Source organism: Pleurodeles waltl, chromosome 2_1, assembly GCF_031143425.1.
Source record: "Pleurodeles waltl isolate 20211129_DDA chromosome 2_1, aPleWal1.hap1.20221129, whole genome shotgun sequence".
Classification (NCBI taxonomy): domain Eukaryota; kingdom Metazoa; phylum Chordata; class Amphibia; order Caudata; family Salamandridae; genus Pleurodeles; species Pleurodeles waltl.
In genome coordinates this window covers 895,554,888-895,571,650 of record NC_090438.1, presented here as the reverse complement: position 1 = coordinate 895,571,650, position 16,763 = coordinate 895,554,888, and the positions used below count along the sequence as shown (strand labels likewise).

General features: G+C 42.1%; 1 protein-coding gene across 14 annotated transcripts in view; it reads right to left on the bottom strand.

Moving 5' to 3' along the window:
* The window catches only part of PTPRM (protein tyrosine phosphatase receptor type M), a 1,480,454-nt gene that overhangs the window by 1,111,190 nt on the left and 352,501 nt on the right, over positions 1-16,763 (bottom strand). For all 14 annotated transcript variants that reach the window (XM_069218824.1, XM_069218808.1, XM_069218810.1 and 11 more), the window contains exon 3: positions 10,379-10,650. In XM_069218824.1, the coding sequence (XP_069074925.1) occupies positions 10,379-10,650 (272 nt within the window). The remainder of the gene's footprint in view (positions 1-10,378; positions 10,651-16,763) is intronic.

The following is a 16,763-nucleotide window of genomic DNA, read 5'->3' as shown; positions in this document are numbered from 1 at the left end:
CCACTTGAATTAGACGATTTAGAAAGATATCATATGATGTTTTGACTATGGGTTTTAGGGCTTTAATTGTGTCTAGAATATTTACATATGTTTTTGCTGTAGTTTCAGTTATCTTCTGGGGAAGTTTCTTAGTAACACTTTTAGTTTGCGACTCTCCAATAGGTTGAATGCTTATGTCACCCTTTTCACGAGGTTCAGCATTCAAAGGGCTTGAAGCACTTCCCCCTTTGGGGTACTTGAGGCTTCGGTATACGTTTAGTTGGAGGGGGGAATCATCCACCTCTAGTATGGACTCGTTTGCATATTGAATGCAGCCATTTAGGGTTTCTTCCTGATTCCTACTCTCTTATTATCTTAGGCCGGCATATGGAATCAGGGCCTAAGGTAGAGGGATTATAATGCAAGAATGAAGCCTCTATAGGGCTCCCTTGAGATAGCAGCCTTTCTTCTACATTTGTGATATGCTTATCTATAGCCTCCATTACACCTGAGATATACTTCAATATTGTTGTATGATCTTTATGAGGGGGGGGGGGGTGTTTTTTGCATTTGATTGCTTCCTCTAGCCCATCTCTGGATTTCAGTCCTACACTAGAATACCTAGTTTATGTTACTTTGACACACTTATTCCACACCAACCCCCTGTTAACACACTGATCAATAGAACCAATAAAATCAATATAGATCAAACTTAATATATCAGTTAGTAGAACATTAATGTTGGTCAATAGAGTGACAGTTTAGACAACGCTTTCTCTCTTTGATACCATTAAATGTTAGAGGGGTGGACCAGCCCAGTATCCTCTGGGCTCTGATGGGCCTGCTCTTCGCCAGGGCACGCGAGTCCCACGCAGCGGGGAAAAAGTCTGGTAATAAGTGCCTCTGGGTGCAAAGAGAGCAGCAAGGGCTGCTTCCTGCCACAAAGGAGTCAGGGAGGTGTAGTCTGAAGCCCCCTCACAAAGCATCCCGCTCATCAGGGCAAAAGTCTGGTAATAAGCGCTTCAAGTGCAAAGAGGGCGAAAAGGGCGGCTTCCTGCTGCAAAGAAGTCAGGGAGGTGTAGTCTGCAGCCCCCTCAGAAAGCGTCCTGCGCAGCGGGGCAAAAGTCCAGTAACAAGCACCTCTGGGCGCGAAGAGAGCGGCAAGGGCAGCTTCCTGCCATAAAGGAGTCAGGGAGGTGTAGTCTGCAGCCCCCTCACAAAGCGTCCCGCGCAACCGGGCAAAAGTCTGGTAATAAGCACCTCCGGGTGCGAAGAGAACATCAAGGGTGGCTTCCTGCCGCAAAGGAGTCAGGGTGTGTAGTCTGCAGCCCCCCGCCCCCTCACAAGCATCCCCATGTACACAATATATATACGGCCAATAATTCCACTACTGCATCTATTGGGTCCCACAAAGATCACTTTGGAGACCTGGGACAAAGCAAATAACATATGTTGGATTGAGGGCCAGACACTTCTTGATGACCCCACTCTGGCTAGGGGGTGAAGTGAAAAGGTTTCAGGGGATGTAGGGGAGATCCCCAGGGGACCTGACAGGATTTCAAGACCTAGAAGTACCCGAGAAACTGGAACAAAATAATTTCAGGACTTGCAAGCAGGATACAATCTGCGAGACGGACAGTATTTTTGATATATCCAAATACATTATGCTCTGAAAGCAAAGGGCATACCATGGGACACAATGGACAGTAACCCCCTGAAAAATCACATATTCCGGGAGAAAAAGCCCATAAACATAGTGCGCCCTCCTCAATAACAGACTGGATAACCTTGGCCCATTGAGAAATAAGTGGGAAATGGATTTGGGCCCAGTGGAGGATACTGACTGGGAAGCAGCCCTGATGCATCTGCTGGAAACACCAACAAAGGCCAGCCTGCAGCTTATGCAATTTAAGGTCCTTCATAGGGTATATTACACTAGATCACAACAATACACAGTAGGTAGGGCACAGACCCCAATACTTCCTGCAAAGTGGGGAGGATGTGGGCACCTTTGTCCATATTCTGTGGTCATGTACAAACATGCAGACATATTGGAGGGCGGTGGTGGCCAAGCTTGCACAAGTCTTGGAAACCGATTTCTTGTTTAGCCACAGTTCTTACTACTGGGAATCCTGGGGATGTGGACCTCACTGGAAGGCAATTTATATTCTGTGCCCTGAGTTCTTGTATAGCAAAAAGTGGCATGGCTAGCAAATGGGGGAGTGCAAGCCCCAGCCCCCACCAAAAAAACAACAGTGGGATATCAGCATGGTGCACTGCATAAAGGCAGAAAGTGTGGTCCACGAGACAAGGGTCTGCCCGAGAAAGCTTTATGAGGACAATGCCGGGCCTATCATACCCTGGCCTGGAGAATACATGATTACTGGGAATGGATGTGGCGAGCTGGCTGGGGGGAGGAGGGAAATAAGGCGTTGCACTTAGCAGCGGGGGACCCGGAGGGAGGCAACAAGGAAGAGATAGTTTTTCAGTGACTTGCTGTCCCCGATGCAACTACAACACTCTAATGATGGATGTAAATGATTACTTTGATGACTTGGAAATCCTAACCTGTGACCATATGGTGGGTTTTGTTGTGTTTTGTTTGGTTTTGCTGTCTTTGTCAAAAGCAAAAAATAATAACGATTTAAAAAAAAAAAAGAATGAGCTGCTGTAAAAGTCAAAAGGAAAGTATACACCACCTGAGACACAATGTCTTTGCCTGACTGATTGTCAGGGCAAGGAATCAAGGCCAAACTATGCAATAAAGATAGTGATGTAATGACCTGGGCCTTACTGATTGCTAGGGCTCAGAGCAAACTGTTGAAAGAGAATACTATGACCAGATTAAGGAGTGCAACTCATCAGCACGTGAAGCAAACAAGCAGCCAACAAGGTTTATGATATGACTGACTCATGCAACACGGAAGGGGTATATATTGATCAATATTGGACAACAGACCTTATAGGGATACAAAGATAAACATGCTGTGTGTCTTTCTCTTGTTAATTGTGGCTGATAACCACAATAAACTTTTATTTTGTGTGGGTAAACAACGAGGAATGCTGCTACTGACAGTGCCTGTCTATGCTAAAGATGATTCTGATTGGTTGCAGGAGTTCTTCACTATTACTCAGACAGGATACTAGAACTGTGTTTCACCTATGCTTAATAAAGATTCTCATTGCTTCCCAAGTGTGCAGTGTCCTGCTAGTTGCTTTTCACCTTAAGATGTATGAAGAACCATAATGGACCAGCAGTAAGCATAGAGACTGGTGGGTAACCACATTCCCATCCTAGAAAAAACAGAATGAGCTCAGGGAAAGAGCCCCCAAGAAGTCCCTTACCCCGTGTGAGAAGGGATACTGAGTTTATTTGGTCCAACATCGATCAGAGTTTGTTTTTTGTTTCCAGCAGCAAAGACATACAAAGTCAAACAAAAACCAAACTCTCACAGACTCAAAACACACAACGGATGACTAAACCATCCTCAATGGGAAAAGGTGCCCTCCTTATCCTTCAATCCAATTAAAGGCTAGTCCACCACTCAAAGCAAACCATTTCAAATATTCTTAGAGAGAGCACTGAATGCAATTAGTACATCAACCACTGCAAAACCATAATGGTGTTGCACAAACCCACTTTCTGCTACATTAGGGTGCTTCTGCATAGTTCCAAATACCGTCAACTTCTAATTAACATTGACATGAGCAAATAGATAGTCTAGATCTTTTCTACATCTACATGTTAAGATGGCGCAGCTATCGTTTAGGACGTTTGCAAGTGGTGTGTACTGGCTGAGTGAAAAAGTGGGAACAGCAGTCTTTTGTCTTCCATTAAACAGCAGCAGGAGCATGGCTTGGCCACGGTATACTCGATTATCCTTCACCCACCCTGTGATTCACTGCACTCAATGTGCATTGGGTAGAAGTGAATGAGGAGCAACCAGTGTCTAAGAAGGTCAGCGAGGCAATCTTTAATGCATGCATAACATTTGAAGTGTTGACTTGCCTTTCTTAAATAAAGGCTGTTTACGGCAGTTAATAGGAGCCGGGGCTAAAAGCTAATTCACCTGTCAGAAGTGCCAAGTAACATACTGCAGTCTATTGGATGCTAAATACCACTTTTGGTGGCTATGTCATATTATTATCAGTGAGATCTACTCTCTCCCCTGTGCGCCCTATACAGTTTGCTTGTTATGCCTCCAGCCAAATTCAGTAGTATTCATACACACAGCAACATCCTCGATCCATTAAAATGTTTTCTATTATTTCAGCTATCATTTATTCGCCATACACCAACTATCCACCACTCACCACGCATATATCACCAATACAGTATCTCTCAACTTACCATTCTTCACTCATTCTGTCTGCTACAGAAGATATCAGAATACAACAGAGAAGACTTCCAGAACTGGACACAAAATGTTAGGGGAGGATACCCTAACTGATCAGAAGATTCCAGAGATAGCCTCAAAAATTGGCCACGACACTGAATGTGGCACAAACAGATGCCTTTGAAGTTCCAGGCAATATGCCGGGGTGGCTTTCAGATTATGACACTGTATGCTATGAACTAGAAGTAATGCTCTAGGAGAGGTATTACAATAAAAAGATTTTTCAACAGAACTATTCAAAACATTATCGATTAGGAGTAGTCAAGGATAGAGGCTGTTACCACTGATATGCCCTTTATTACACCAGTAATATCTTGATGTCAGAGATTTTAGGGGCGCTTTGGTACCAGCAGGAACAAAGTAAACTGGATTCTTCTATGCTGCTGCGAAGCTACTGAAAGGCTATGTGTGAGACAAGGTTTATATCATGAGTTGAGGGGGTTAAAGGGTGCTTGATTTCACTTTTGGCACCCTGCACGTCTGTAACTCGACATCAATGCTTCAAAATTGCTCCCTGTACTCGTGATAAAACTTTACTAGTGATGTGCACAATGCACAGCCACAACCCATCCTCCTTTCACTGTTGGATTCATTTTCTGTCGTGATGCATCTCCCAATTACATTTACTCTCCCCTTGGCCCACCCTATTGTTTACCCAGCTTGAGAGCATCCAGCCAAGATATTCGAAGAAGCTCAGGAGGGGGTGATGCGGGGGCTGCACCTGTCTGCGGATACGGGGAACATCGCTCTGCTGGTGGCATGGGAGGGACGCTTGCACTGCTAGCTGTGCGATTTCTATTGTTTGTCTTATTGAAGCTCGATCTTCGGCTGAGCGCGCAGCACTTGTGCTGTGCAGTGGTGAAGCTTGGTAAAAGTATTTTCAATATGATGAAGTTAAAACGTTTAGCGTAGTTACTGCTGGATAGTTTATAACCCCTTCTCTGACCCCGGCTGCCCGGTCTACGTTACTGTTCTCCCCTACTCCTTCTCACTTCTGCCACCTCCCCTCCCTACCCTCACACATCTCTTTCCACTTTATGTCCTCTCTGCATTAGTGAAATCAGAGGTCAATTCATCACGATTCAAGGATGCCGGCTGGGGTCTGCAAGTAACCTCAACATACACATTTATTTCCAACGAAAAGCAAAGTAAAAGTAATCTTCAGCGTATTAAAGTATAAGTGTACTTAACTTAGTGATGACGCGTCCAAAGCTTCGCATCAAGGGTTCCCTTACATATCAATGTTCCTTGCCTGATAGCTGCATTATATATAAATGAGCATTATATTAACATTTCCTGTACATGCTATAAATACACGCACCCCTGCTTTTCTTCTACTGTGTTAGAATTGTACCACAGTTGCCAGCACAACTGAACGCCGAACAATCAGTAACTTACTTTAATAAACAGAATGCGTGTCTTTGAAGCTGGAACAATGCCCCCTAACATTCATTCAGATCTTTGTCATCTCTCCCATACGCGAGGCAAGCCACTTAGAATAGCTTTTATTCCAAAGAAGCCGAGAAAATGTTTTTATAGGGGCACAATTGGCACAGTATTGTATTTCCTTGCATAAAGCTTGGATGACAGCAATGAAACTGCCATTTTCCCACTGGTGCAGCAGTAATTTACAGGCATCTTTTAAGTGGTGGCAATTAGAATAATCATTAAAATGTATCTTAATTACAGAATCCGTGCTAGTTTAAATTCTAATGAACAGTAATTAACCTGCAATTAGTTTTATTACACCCACGTTTCTGTTGTGATGTCGACACAGCTTTAAATTGATATCTGACAAACGACTGCACTGCTGCCTATCGAAAGGAGAGCAGAACCGTGGTGGACTCCGGGCATCCCATTCTGTCAATATGAGGCAAGGCATCCCGCAACAACTGCGTACACTGAAATTAATAGACTCCAGCCCGCATTTAAGATTACAACGTGGTTTACCTTGCAACCCAAGAGTAGGCCACGGCGAGGAATAGACTACCTTCAGCAAACAGTAAGGTAAACCAGAAAAGTGGACCTTCAAAGGCTAGAATCAATCAAACCACGGGTGGGGGAGCTACAGATAAGCAACTTATGTACACCCGCAGCTCAAACACTGCACGTTTGCTTTGGAAGGTCTTTTTACGTACAGAGAAAGTCACACATTCCCATGACATGTACAAGGTTCCCACTGCTAATCACTTGCTCCGGTTAGGCGTTAGGTGTACTGTTCAATTCGTACTGGAACGGTCTTTACAAGGTCTTTCCGCTAGCATGGACTTTGAAAGAAACAAAAGCAACAGAAATGTGTATCACAAGAATACCTTTCTGCCTGATGAAAATCCTAAAAACACTTTGGCTCTCACAAGGGTACTCTGAGTCGAATGAAATGTGCTTTGGTCACTCCCAAAACATTTAAAAAATGGGAAAGGTGTAGGTGGAGCTGTCATTGTTAAGTATGTTTCAAAGATAATTCAGTTCTCCCTTGGCGTGAGCCGCACACCTTGGAGCCCAATCAAACTATGGGCAAGATAATTCCATGTTCAAAATCTACAGCAATAAAACCACCGGCTGGGTGAAGCATCAAACCCCACTGCTCAATATCAGTCCATTAAATGGGTCTCACGCTACTATAAACAAAAAGCTGCCCAGTTTTCAGTTTCATCAATCCACAGGTTCACTTTGCAACGGAAAACGCAAAGGAAAACTTGCAGGTTCCAAACTGGATTCTTTTTTGTGTTTCGCCTGCACAATGCTCGCAAAGTCTCTTGTAAACAAATAAAAGCTTAAAACAGGCTTAGAGCCTTACCAGTAGGTACAATAATTTGGCTTCTATGTTACTCATTTCCCTGCTCCTTATTGGTTAGTGCCTCCTACTTCCTCATGTGGCTTCGATTGTTTGTCCGGCTATATGGAGCATGAGCCAAGTACAGCTTCCTCTCTGCAGACAGTGTCCATCTACTGGCAGCAGGCTTCTGCAGGTACATTTTATTCAGTTACTTTACGCACTCTTATAAGAGTGCTTCTGTCTGCAGTCTGTTCCCCCTCACACCCGTCAGTGTTTTTGTTTGCCCCTCAATCCCGTCCCACTCCCTTTGTCAATGTTCATGCTGCAGAGCTCCCTCCACTGCCCTTTGTCCTCCTCCCACTCCCCGTGCTTTTTTTTTGTCTTGGCCGTTTTATATAGTGCCATATCGACCCCATGGCTTACACAAGGTCTGATTCCTGCTTACCCCCCTGCCTCCAATTCTCCTTACGCTGCCTGTGCTTTTTATTCCAGTTTTACATAGCACCAACTCACCCAAATTATATGGAGCGCTTTTACTGGACACCACTTACTTTACACAATGTCAGGTTCATTTGTTTTCTTTTAGGCATGTGGAGATTAAGTTATTTGCCCAAATCATAGGATGTTGAGCAGATGCTGAGACTCGAAGCTTGTTTCTCAGTTGTCAGCAGCTCTGGCCGTTATGCCACATCCTTTGGCCCCGACATCCCACCCGTGTGTTGCTTACCACTTCTGCAGCCCGTTATGTTTCAGCCCCCCACCTTTCCCATCCAGTACAATAAACACCAATAAAGCCAAATAGCTCACATATACATGTTCCTTAGAAAAACTGCACAGCAGGGCAGACTGTTGTGCATCATGGCTTAAAGTAAAGAAAACAAAGCGCTGTGACGCAGCCAGTGTGAACCACATCACAGTCCATTTTTCTTTACTTTAAACTATGACGCACAGTAGCAAGTGCTGTTGTGTAACATGTCAAATTGAACATTGACAAGCCAATAGATTTAGCACCTGCGAAACAGATTTTTGTTAGTAATGAGCAAGAAGCAATTACTTTAAAATAGTTCTTCAAATGAAAGGTTTAGGTAACAGCACACTAAGGGCCTGATTACAACTTTGGAGGAGGTGTTAATCCGTCCCAAAAGTGACAGTAAAGTGACGGATATACCACCAGCCGTATTTCGAGTTCCATAGGATATAATGGACTCGTAATACGGCTGGTGGTATATCCGTCACTTTACCGTCACTTTTGGGACGGATTAACACCTCCTCCAAAGTTGTAATCATGCCCTAAATGTCTAGCTAAGTTTAGCAGTACACAACTTAGCCACAATCATAATTATTTGTTAGTTAAATGAAAAAGGCCCCATGAAACAGGGAATTTCAAATATGCTAACATGTCACCTTTCCATTGTGGTTTGTGCAAAACATTGCCTGAAAAGTAAGCACCTGGTGCAAAATAATTTTGGGCCTGGGATTAAATAGCAAGCATTGGCAAACCCAAATGTTTCACCTTGGCAAAAATCGATGCATATGTTACATTTTTTTTTAGATGTCGCCTACTGGACAGCACATGTGCTGTCTGTTGTGAGACATATTGTCAACATACGGTGGGTTTAGAGGACAGCCACTGATTATCATCAGTTGGCTTCATTGCCCCTCTCATTTGTTTACTTCTTATTCATTAGCTTCTGTGGGTTTTACTTCCCCTTTGTGAGTTTGTTCCTCCCCTAGAGCATCGAAATAGAGGAAAGACCATCATTTGCATGATGTACCCCCAGATTTTAGTCTTGACTGTTTTTGCTGGCTGCAGAATTCTGTGCACTTTACCCTGCTAACCAGTACACCAATGCATGTGCTGCCCCTTTAAAGCTAATATAAAACTAGTATATTTAATTTGCCTGCACATGCCCCTGGGTTGTGTCTGAGTGGCAATCACTGCTAATCAGACCAATCCTGACACTGCTTACAAGCTATGTTTAGCATGCCAGGATTGCTGGGGAGCCTCGAGGCAGCGGGAGAGGACGGCGGTGACGAACAGTAAGTTGTTTTAAAAAAAAAATATTTCATTTATTCCACCGCCACCCCCATCGTCGTCCCTGCCCCTACCTTTGATAACTGCAGCAGCCACCGCTGGATGGAGGCAAAGTAGAGTTTCAGAGCAGCTGTTATATGGACCGGCTGGCAAATAATAAAATTCCAACTGCTGCACCGGAAATACTACACTAGAAAACAGATTGTATGCTGTTGGGCATATGGGGGGGGATCATCTGCCATCGAAGTATAAAAAAATTACTTTGTGACACTGGTTTGGTGGTAGGGCGGATGCCAGGTATAACATCACCAGACTACCTGAGACATCAGGCCAGGCTCAGTATTATGGATTGGTACATGGTCAGTGAATGGAAATAATACACAGGTATGGGATACATAGATAAATTCTCAAAGAGGCGTAACAGTAGGTAACACCTGAAAGGGAGGCAGCATCCCCTTCAGTACAATTAGGCTAAAACATGCACAGCCCTTGTTAGCATCCACCTTTAGCAGTGGAAACCCGATTTGGACACTGAGTGCTTTTTACAAAAGGGAATTGGGGGCAGTATGGCTATAATAAGTGGTTATTTAATAGGTAAAAGCAGGTGACCATAAATGAAAGACAATTTATGAAGAAATACAATCAAACCTGAAAGAGATGGAGACACACTGTTTGGAAAGGCCTATCAGGTGTGGAGGGGAGAGGGGGCAAATTAGCCACAATCAAATGCTGCAATTCAGAGCAAAAAAAACGGACACAATCACAAAATCTGACGATCAGAGTAGAAGAGTATCAGCAGCGTCAAAGCTGGGCAATTAGAATGATGAGACCTCATGACTTTACTCATGTTGCTAGAGGAAGGACATTTAGAGTAGCAAATATTAGCAAAAAAAGCATCTAAAGTCTTGCATTCACGGTCTCACGACAGAGGGGCACTCAACAAAATGCACAACTGTTGTTCAGAAGACCGAACAACAGAAATAGACACACATCAATACCCAACAGAGACACAGTCCTGGCATGCTCCAGGTGACAGCTGTCATTTCTGGCTGGTAGGAGAGATAAGGCCGATTTTATTCTTATCTTGTCATAAGATATTTGTGCATGCCACAGGAAATGCATACATTGTTATAGCAAGTGACACTTCTCAAAATACTACATCTGCAGGGGAAAATCAGAAATGCAAGATACCTGGTAGAAGTGAGGCCAAAATATGTTAATTGCCAGCTCGGCTCTGTTCCATCTGCCGCTGGCACCACTGGACACGTTCCAGATGGGGCTGCCAATGGGACCATTGTTGACCTTCACGTAAACGTTCAAGAGACCAGGGTTGGACCCGCTCTTGCTTGAAACAAAGTAATGGAAATCGATGCAATGGGTGTCGTTTTCCTTGAGCTGGGGTAAGATAAGATGGGCTTTCTGCCCTGCAAACCTCCCTGAAGTGTTCACCAGCATGAAAGAACCTAGAACGAAAAAACACAAGAATCGCAATTATTTTTTATTTTCACAACATAATTATGCTACAAGGCAATATGTTTCATTTACAGAATAACAGAACGGAAGTTCCCCCAATTATGTCTACATATTCGTCATACATGCTCAGTTCCCTGTTGCCTAACCATTTGCATGGCAGACACTGTTCGGGGTAATTTGTGTCACCATCTGCATAGTATGTCATGTTTCTTTCTCTTGCCACTCTCGGTTCCTAGACTTATTTGAGAATGATGGCAAGAGGACCCAAAACTTGAATTTCTGGTGGGGGAGAGGTGTAAGTTTTGACTCTCATTAGTGAGAAAAACATTTTTCAGATCTTAATATTTGGATACACTTTATTGCTAAGAGCTGAGTAAGTGTGGCAGGTATTTAATTTTCCAAAAGATGCCTGATTAAGAGAGAGTAAAAATAAATGCCACATTGTCTATTGCTCCCTTGTTGGCAATACATTTGCCCTGCTGTTTAAGTGACAGGAGTGCTGGCTGTTTAAGTTATAGGAGCACTTGTTGAGCTTCTGGATCTCACTAGCACTGTGTGTAAATCAACTTGTGGAGAAAATGTCCAGAATACACAGAGGCCCTTCTGCTCAGATGTTAAGTTAAAAAAATTTGTTTAGACATTTTATACAAACAGTTTAAGATCATTTTAAATCTTGAATACAGTCAGTTTTTGTTTTTTTTACTGCCCCCTCATGCCTCTCTCTGTCATTAATATTTCTGTGGTCTCTTCTCCCTGTATAATGGCACTAGCATCTCCGTGGCTCTGGGAAAGGCTGCCCAAAGGTAAGTATTATCGGTTGCATTTCTGCAGAGCACGACTCTCTCGCTCACCTCGCATCTCTTCCCCTACTTTCTGGTACTCTTCAACTTGGCAGAACACGTTAGCAAATGGGAACAGCAAGATTCACAGTAATGACAAAATACATTTTGAATTACAGCAGGTAAAACAGCCACGAATTGTAACCAGGGCAAAAAAAATTGCAGTAGAACAACTATAAGATTACGCTATACTGTAGAAGAATGAAATGGATTTATATTTTTGTGTATCTTGTGCAATATGCATTTCCACACACAATTTTATATCTACAGAATACATTTAAAAAATTGCTTTTTATACACATTTCTTATGATGTTTAGAAGCATATTTGTTAAAGTGCTTTAATTATGCCACATTTCTGTGAAAAACGCCATCTTGTCTAAGGTGGAAGTCAGTTATGTCACTTACTCATGCTTACCCCCTACACAGAACCTCCCCCACAGGCTCCACAGCACACAGTCGAGCTGGAGTCATAATAGTTCATTTTCACTGTTTTTATTGTCCTGCCCACAGTGAAGCTACTACAGTTTGGATGTAAATTGCAACATGTAACCACATCTTCAGTTTCTTCATTGGACCTATTCATTCAAAGAAAGTCTTACTGTTAATGTTTGTTTGCTGGAATAGTTCTGGATGACATTGGCTTAGAGAATGTTGGATAATTATTCAAGAAAATAGCAGTGTGCTTGGGTGTTATGCTACTGTTTATTTTTCATGTGCTCTGATTTGCTGAAGAAATGATGCATTTGCACGTACCACGATGATTCTGCAAAAGTTTGGATTTTCTATGCAAGAATCATGCATAAAAACCATAGGTTTTGGGGAGGGGTGTTGGATACATTTCTATTCAATTAGGGATGCTGCCCAATTTTTTCTGCTGATTTTGCTGACCATTGGAACTCAGCAAATTTTATGATTTTTGAATATTCTGTATACATTTAAAACGGACAACCATCATCTCTGTCTCTGTGCCGCTGACTTTTTAATTTTGTAATAAGTCCTTTACCTTTCCATTATTCTAGAACTCGGTTACTGACTGGGCTCATTTAATTCAATCATTTTTAATTAACTGTATTTTGATTGATTTTGATGCTTTGACAGATGCCTTAAAGTGGGGTCACATTGCCTCATGAAAATGAGGTTTAGAGCCATCTCTGATCCAGTAACCGTGGGAAGTTTGGTTAAGGTGAAATTTTTTGGGGTACCATTTGCTCCCACATATTATTATTTTCAAACCAAAATGGTCGCAGAATAAATGTCAAAATCAAGAACGTAAAACATGCAGCTCAGATGGGAAAGCTCCTTTATGCATATAATGAAAGTATAAAGAAAAGAAAAGTAACAATATGTCAACTGAATTCCAGGTATTCATCATCTCAAAAATCAAGTAAAGCAACTGGGAGTTGACAGGGAGTGGATGGACCAACTTGTTATAGTTTCTGGCGCAGCCCCACAAGATATTTTGTCAAACACTTAAGCTTAAAAGCTGATTATTTAAAAAAACAGGAAGACACTGAATATCAGACTGTTCAGAGAATATTACTTTCAACGCCATTAAATCTATTCGGACCCCGATGTAAGCAAAAAATATACAAATCTATCTTGCCCCTGACATTTAGCATCACATAAAGTAACAAATTATGCACATAAAACAGCTTCACAAATCCTAACATACTATCTTAATCACTGTTGTCAAACATGTGGTAGGGCACCCATGATCAATCTAGTGCCCATTAATTGAATTCAGTCCTTCACAAGTCTTGTGTTCCTAGGAGCCTGTGTGATTATGGACATCCAAGAACCAATGAGCTGACATTTATGAAACTACAAGCATTAACTACGAACAAAGGCAATGTATGACTGCCATGTCTGAAGGTGGTAACGGAAGGTGTGTGATCTCCCTAAACCAAGTAGGATGGCATCTAAGTATATGACTCTCCCAGAACTGACTTTGAGAAATAGTCAACCACAGAGTACAGCACAGCAAATATTCCTCCATCTTGCTGTCATGAAGGAAACAACATTGTAACAAATGAAGACGGGACACTTGGAACAGCTTTTTGGTTAAATAAATAAAGCTGCTCTGAATAACTGGCCTTTGCTTTGGTATTGGTGTCTTCGTCATTAGACATGAGAATCCTATTTTTCTGCATGAATCAGGTGTTTGCAAGCAAATTTACACTTTGGCAATGAAAGAGGTTCAATTTTACTTGATGTGTAATAAGCAACATTTCCCCAAATAGGAGATCTTTCCGGAGGAAGTCCTGTTTTGACCATTCTCTATTTAGGGCATTCCTGCCACATCCTTGGATCTGATATGACAAGAACCTGAAGCTGTGCAATGTCACCCAAAATAGTAAGCAATCTCCAACAGGGCTAGAAGGCCTCACAAGCACTCAACCAGAACAATTTGTTTCCCTTCTGCAAACAGTTTCTTTAGTGCATTAACAAACATTTCTGTGGTCTGCTGTGGGGATGCCCACAACCTATCAGCAGCACATATGAGGACAGAGAGCCTGGTCCAACAGGACAGTCTGCTTTAACCAGGGCCAGACTGGCCATTCTGCCTCCCTGTCTGGTGGGTTGTAGGCTAAGGCACAGCTTTCAGAGCTGGATGGATTGCAATACCCCAACTGTCCCACTCATTGCCCAATTCAAGTCACAGTCTCCTGTAGTCTCGGACTAGTTTGATCACTGGGGCTGATTCGGATTTCCGGTCTATCCCTCTCAAACCTCTTTCAAGCCCCTGCACTTCAAAGGTCTGTCGTATTGAGCTCTCTGACAGAGCTGTGACTTTTCAGAGCCTCCTGTGAGAGAACTGAAAGACCACTAGGGTTTACATTATCTAATCTGAAAATTGCATGATACATGATTCAAGATGATTGCACGATAATCCATCAATGAGCATCCACTTTCTAAACCACTAATGCTTTCACTCACCCCAATCGAGCAAGAGTCCATTACATTGAACGGGAAGTTCTGGTATGCGCCAAGTTACACAGTGAAGAGGTACTTTTCAGATCATATACAAGTTTAGTATTTGTTTAAATGTGCATTGGCTTGCGAAATAATATCAGAGGTGTAATGTGAAGTAAATATCACTTTCTATTTACTGAAAAACAAATGCCAAAGGAGTTTTAGCAGTAACCGTGGTGGTAAACCAATCTGAGACAGAAAAAAAATATTCAAGAAAAAAGATTGTTAGTCTAATTTAAATATATATTTATAACAATGCCTGAAAAGTGAAATGAAAATAAACAGAAGTCTTCCTGGGAGATTCGAGGTAGAATGTGAATACAATGTGGGCTCTTTAATATCGCCATAAACATCATAGGCAAACCGTGGAACCCCAACATTTTGGCTTGCCTTTTCACTTTTGAAAGCTGTGTGAAGGCTGACCCTCACAAGATATAGTGACTGAATATTATTGGTATTAGCATTATTACTATCACCACCGCCCTTTTGGAGGAAGGCGGGCCCAGAACGGCAAAGTAGTATTTTGTAATTTCCTCCTGCTACACACAGCAGACGTGAGTCTTGCTACTGAGTTGAGAGTGTAAAAATGGCAGGCTTTTCACTACATCTGTATCCCTTCAAAGTCTGCAGTTTCTTGTTGACAGAGCACCAAAAGCATATTTGTCTATGGTGGCAGTGTGGTGTTCCGTCTATGGTATCACACAAAAAGCAGCCTACCCCCCATTATGTGCTCTCTATGACTCAAATGAGAAAACTGAACTTTTCAAACGATTTTAGAAATGTCTATGTTAGTAAAAAAACATTTATGAGGAGACGTTAGCACGCCTAAGCAAAGAGAAGCTTGATTTCCCAGTTAATGATCATTTTACTTAGAACTCAACCTCAATAGAATTACACACTGGGCAGCTTTGTTCTGCAGGCATTACAGTGTGCTATACTATTTCTAACAAAGGGGAACGTTTGTAAAGTGTTCTTGGGCTAACAGGGGGACATAGCTGCGAACGAGTACTCCAATCCGTGCTTTCAGTCCTTATGCGCTCAATTTCTTCGTATCCTCCTTTAGACTGGGCAAAGCATATACTGAAATGCGAATGATAGATATAGAAATTGAATTAAACTTGTAAAGGGAACACTGGTACGTTATAATATGAATCCAACAAATACAAATTAAGACGTTTCATTGTACCTGGGGAAAAGGGATTGGAAAATGTACTAACACATTCCATTTAAACAATAATCAGGCCGAACACTTGTTTAAAAACAGCTGGCAAGAAAATCGTTCTTTTGTTCGAACTTTACAACCAATTTACATCTCATTAGAATCCGAGGAAAAGCACATAAAGGTTGTTATCTGTAGTCCCCCGGAACAGCATTCTTTAAGCACTCCAAGAAACCTTTGTGTGAGGGTTTTGCTTTTTGAGAATGCAACCTGAAGTAGTGACAGTAGCATTAATCCAATTATTACACAGAAAGCTTGCACAATGTGTGTGTTTTTTTCTATGGGATTTCCCTTTCTTTATTTTAACCGATTTTGGAGAACATTCTTCAACGGCTACTAGTGAAACACAATCGTGCTAGCAGCGCCGTTTATGTAAAAGGAGAACTGCACAACCCCAAAAACAACACATGGTTACATTTGAAAAACTTCAGTGACAACAACTTGCTTTTGTGAAGCTCCTCATTTGTTTACAGTAGACTCTCACCTACAAACACTCCTCACAGTTAACACCAGGCAGCACCTCACAATAAAGGTACAGTAGACACTATAGGCTCTCAATCTGTCATGAGGAAATCTTAATTTTAAATCATCATGATTACAAACGTAAACTCAGAATAATGTTATTATATGAGATTAATGTTATATGAGTTTTTTTTTGTTTTTTTGGAGGGGATCCTCCTCATGGTAGAGGATATGCAACCCCATCCTATATAACCCAGGTGTACTGATGTCTGAATCCCTAAAGCTGATACTATAGTCATAGGGAAACATGGAGCATGCATGTGTCTCATGACACAGGCCTGACTCATGGATTACTGTCTTGCTGGACCAAGAGGGGCGCTTAAAGTGATAACCTCATAGTGGTGAAAGGCTTCTCCCTTTACCAGGAGTTAAGCAGCTCGAGTGTGGTCGTGGCAGCATAAAATGTAATGATTAATAGAAGGGAAGAAACCATTTTTTAACTTGTGACACTTGAGTGGCTCGTACAGGATAACTCATTTAACGTTGTGCTGCTGTGTGCTTAACTAAAACCCATTGGCCTACATCAGCTTGGTGTATAGTGCTGTACAG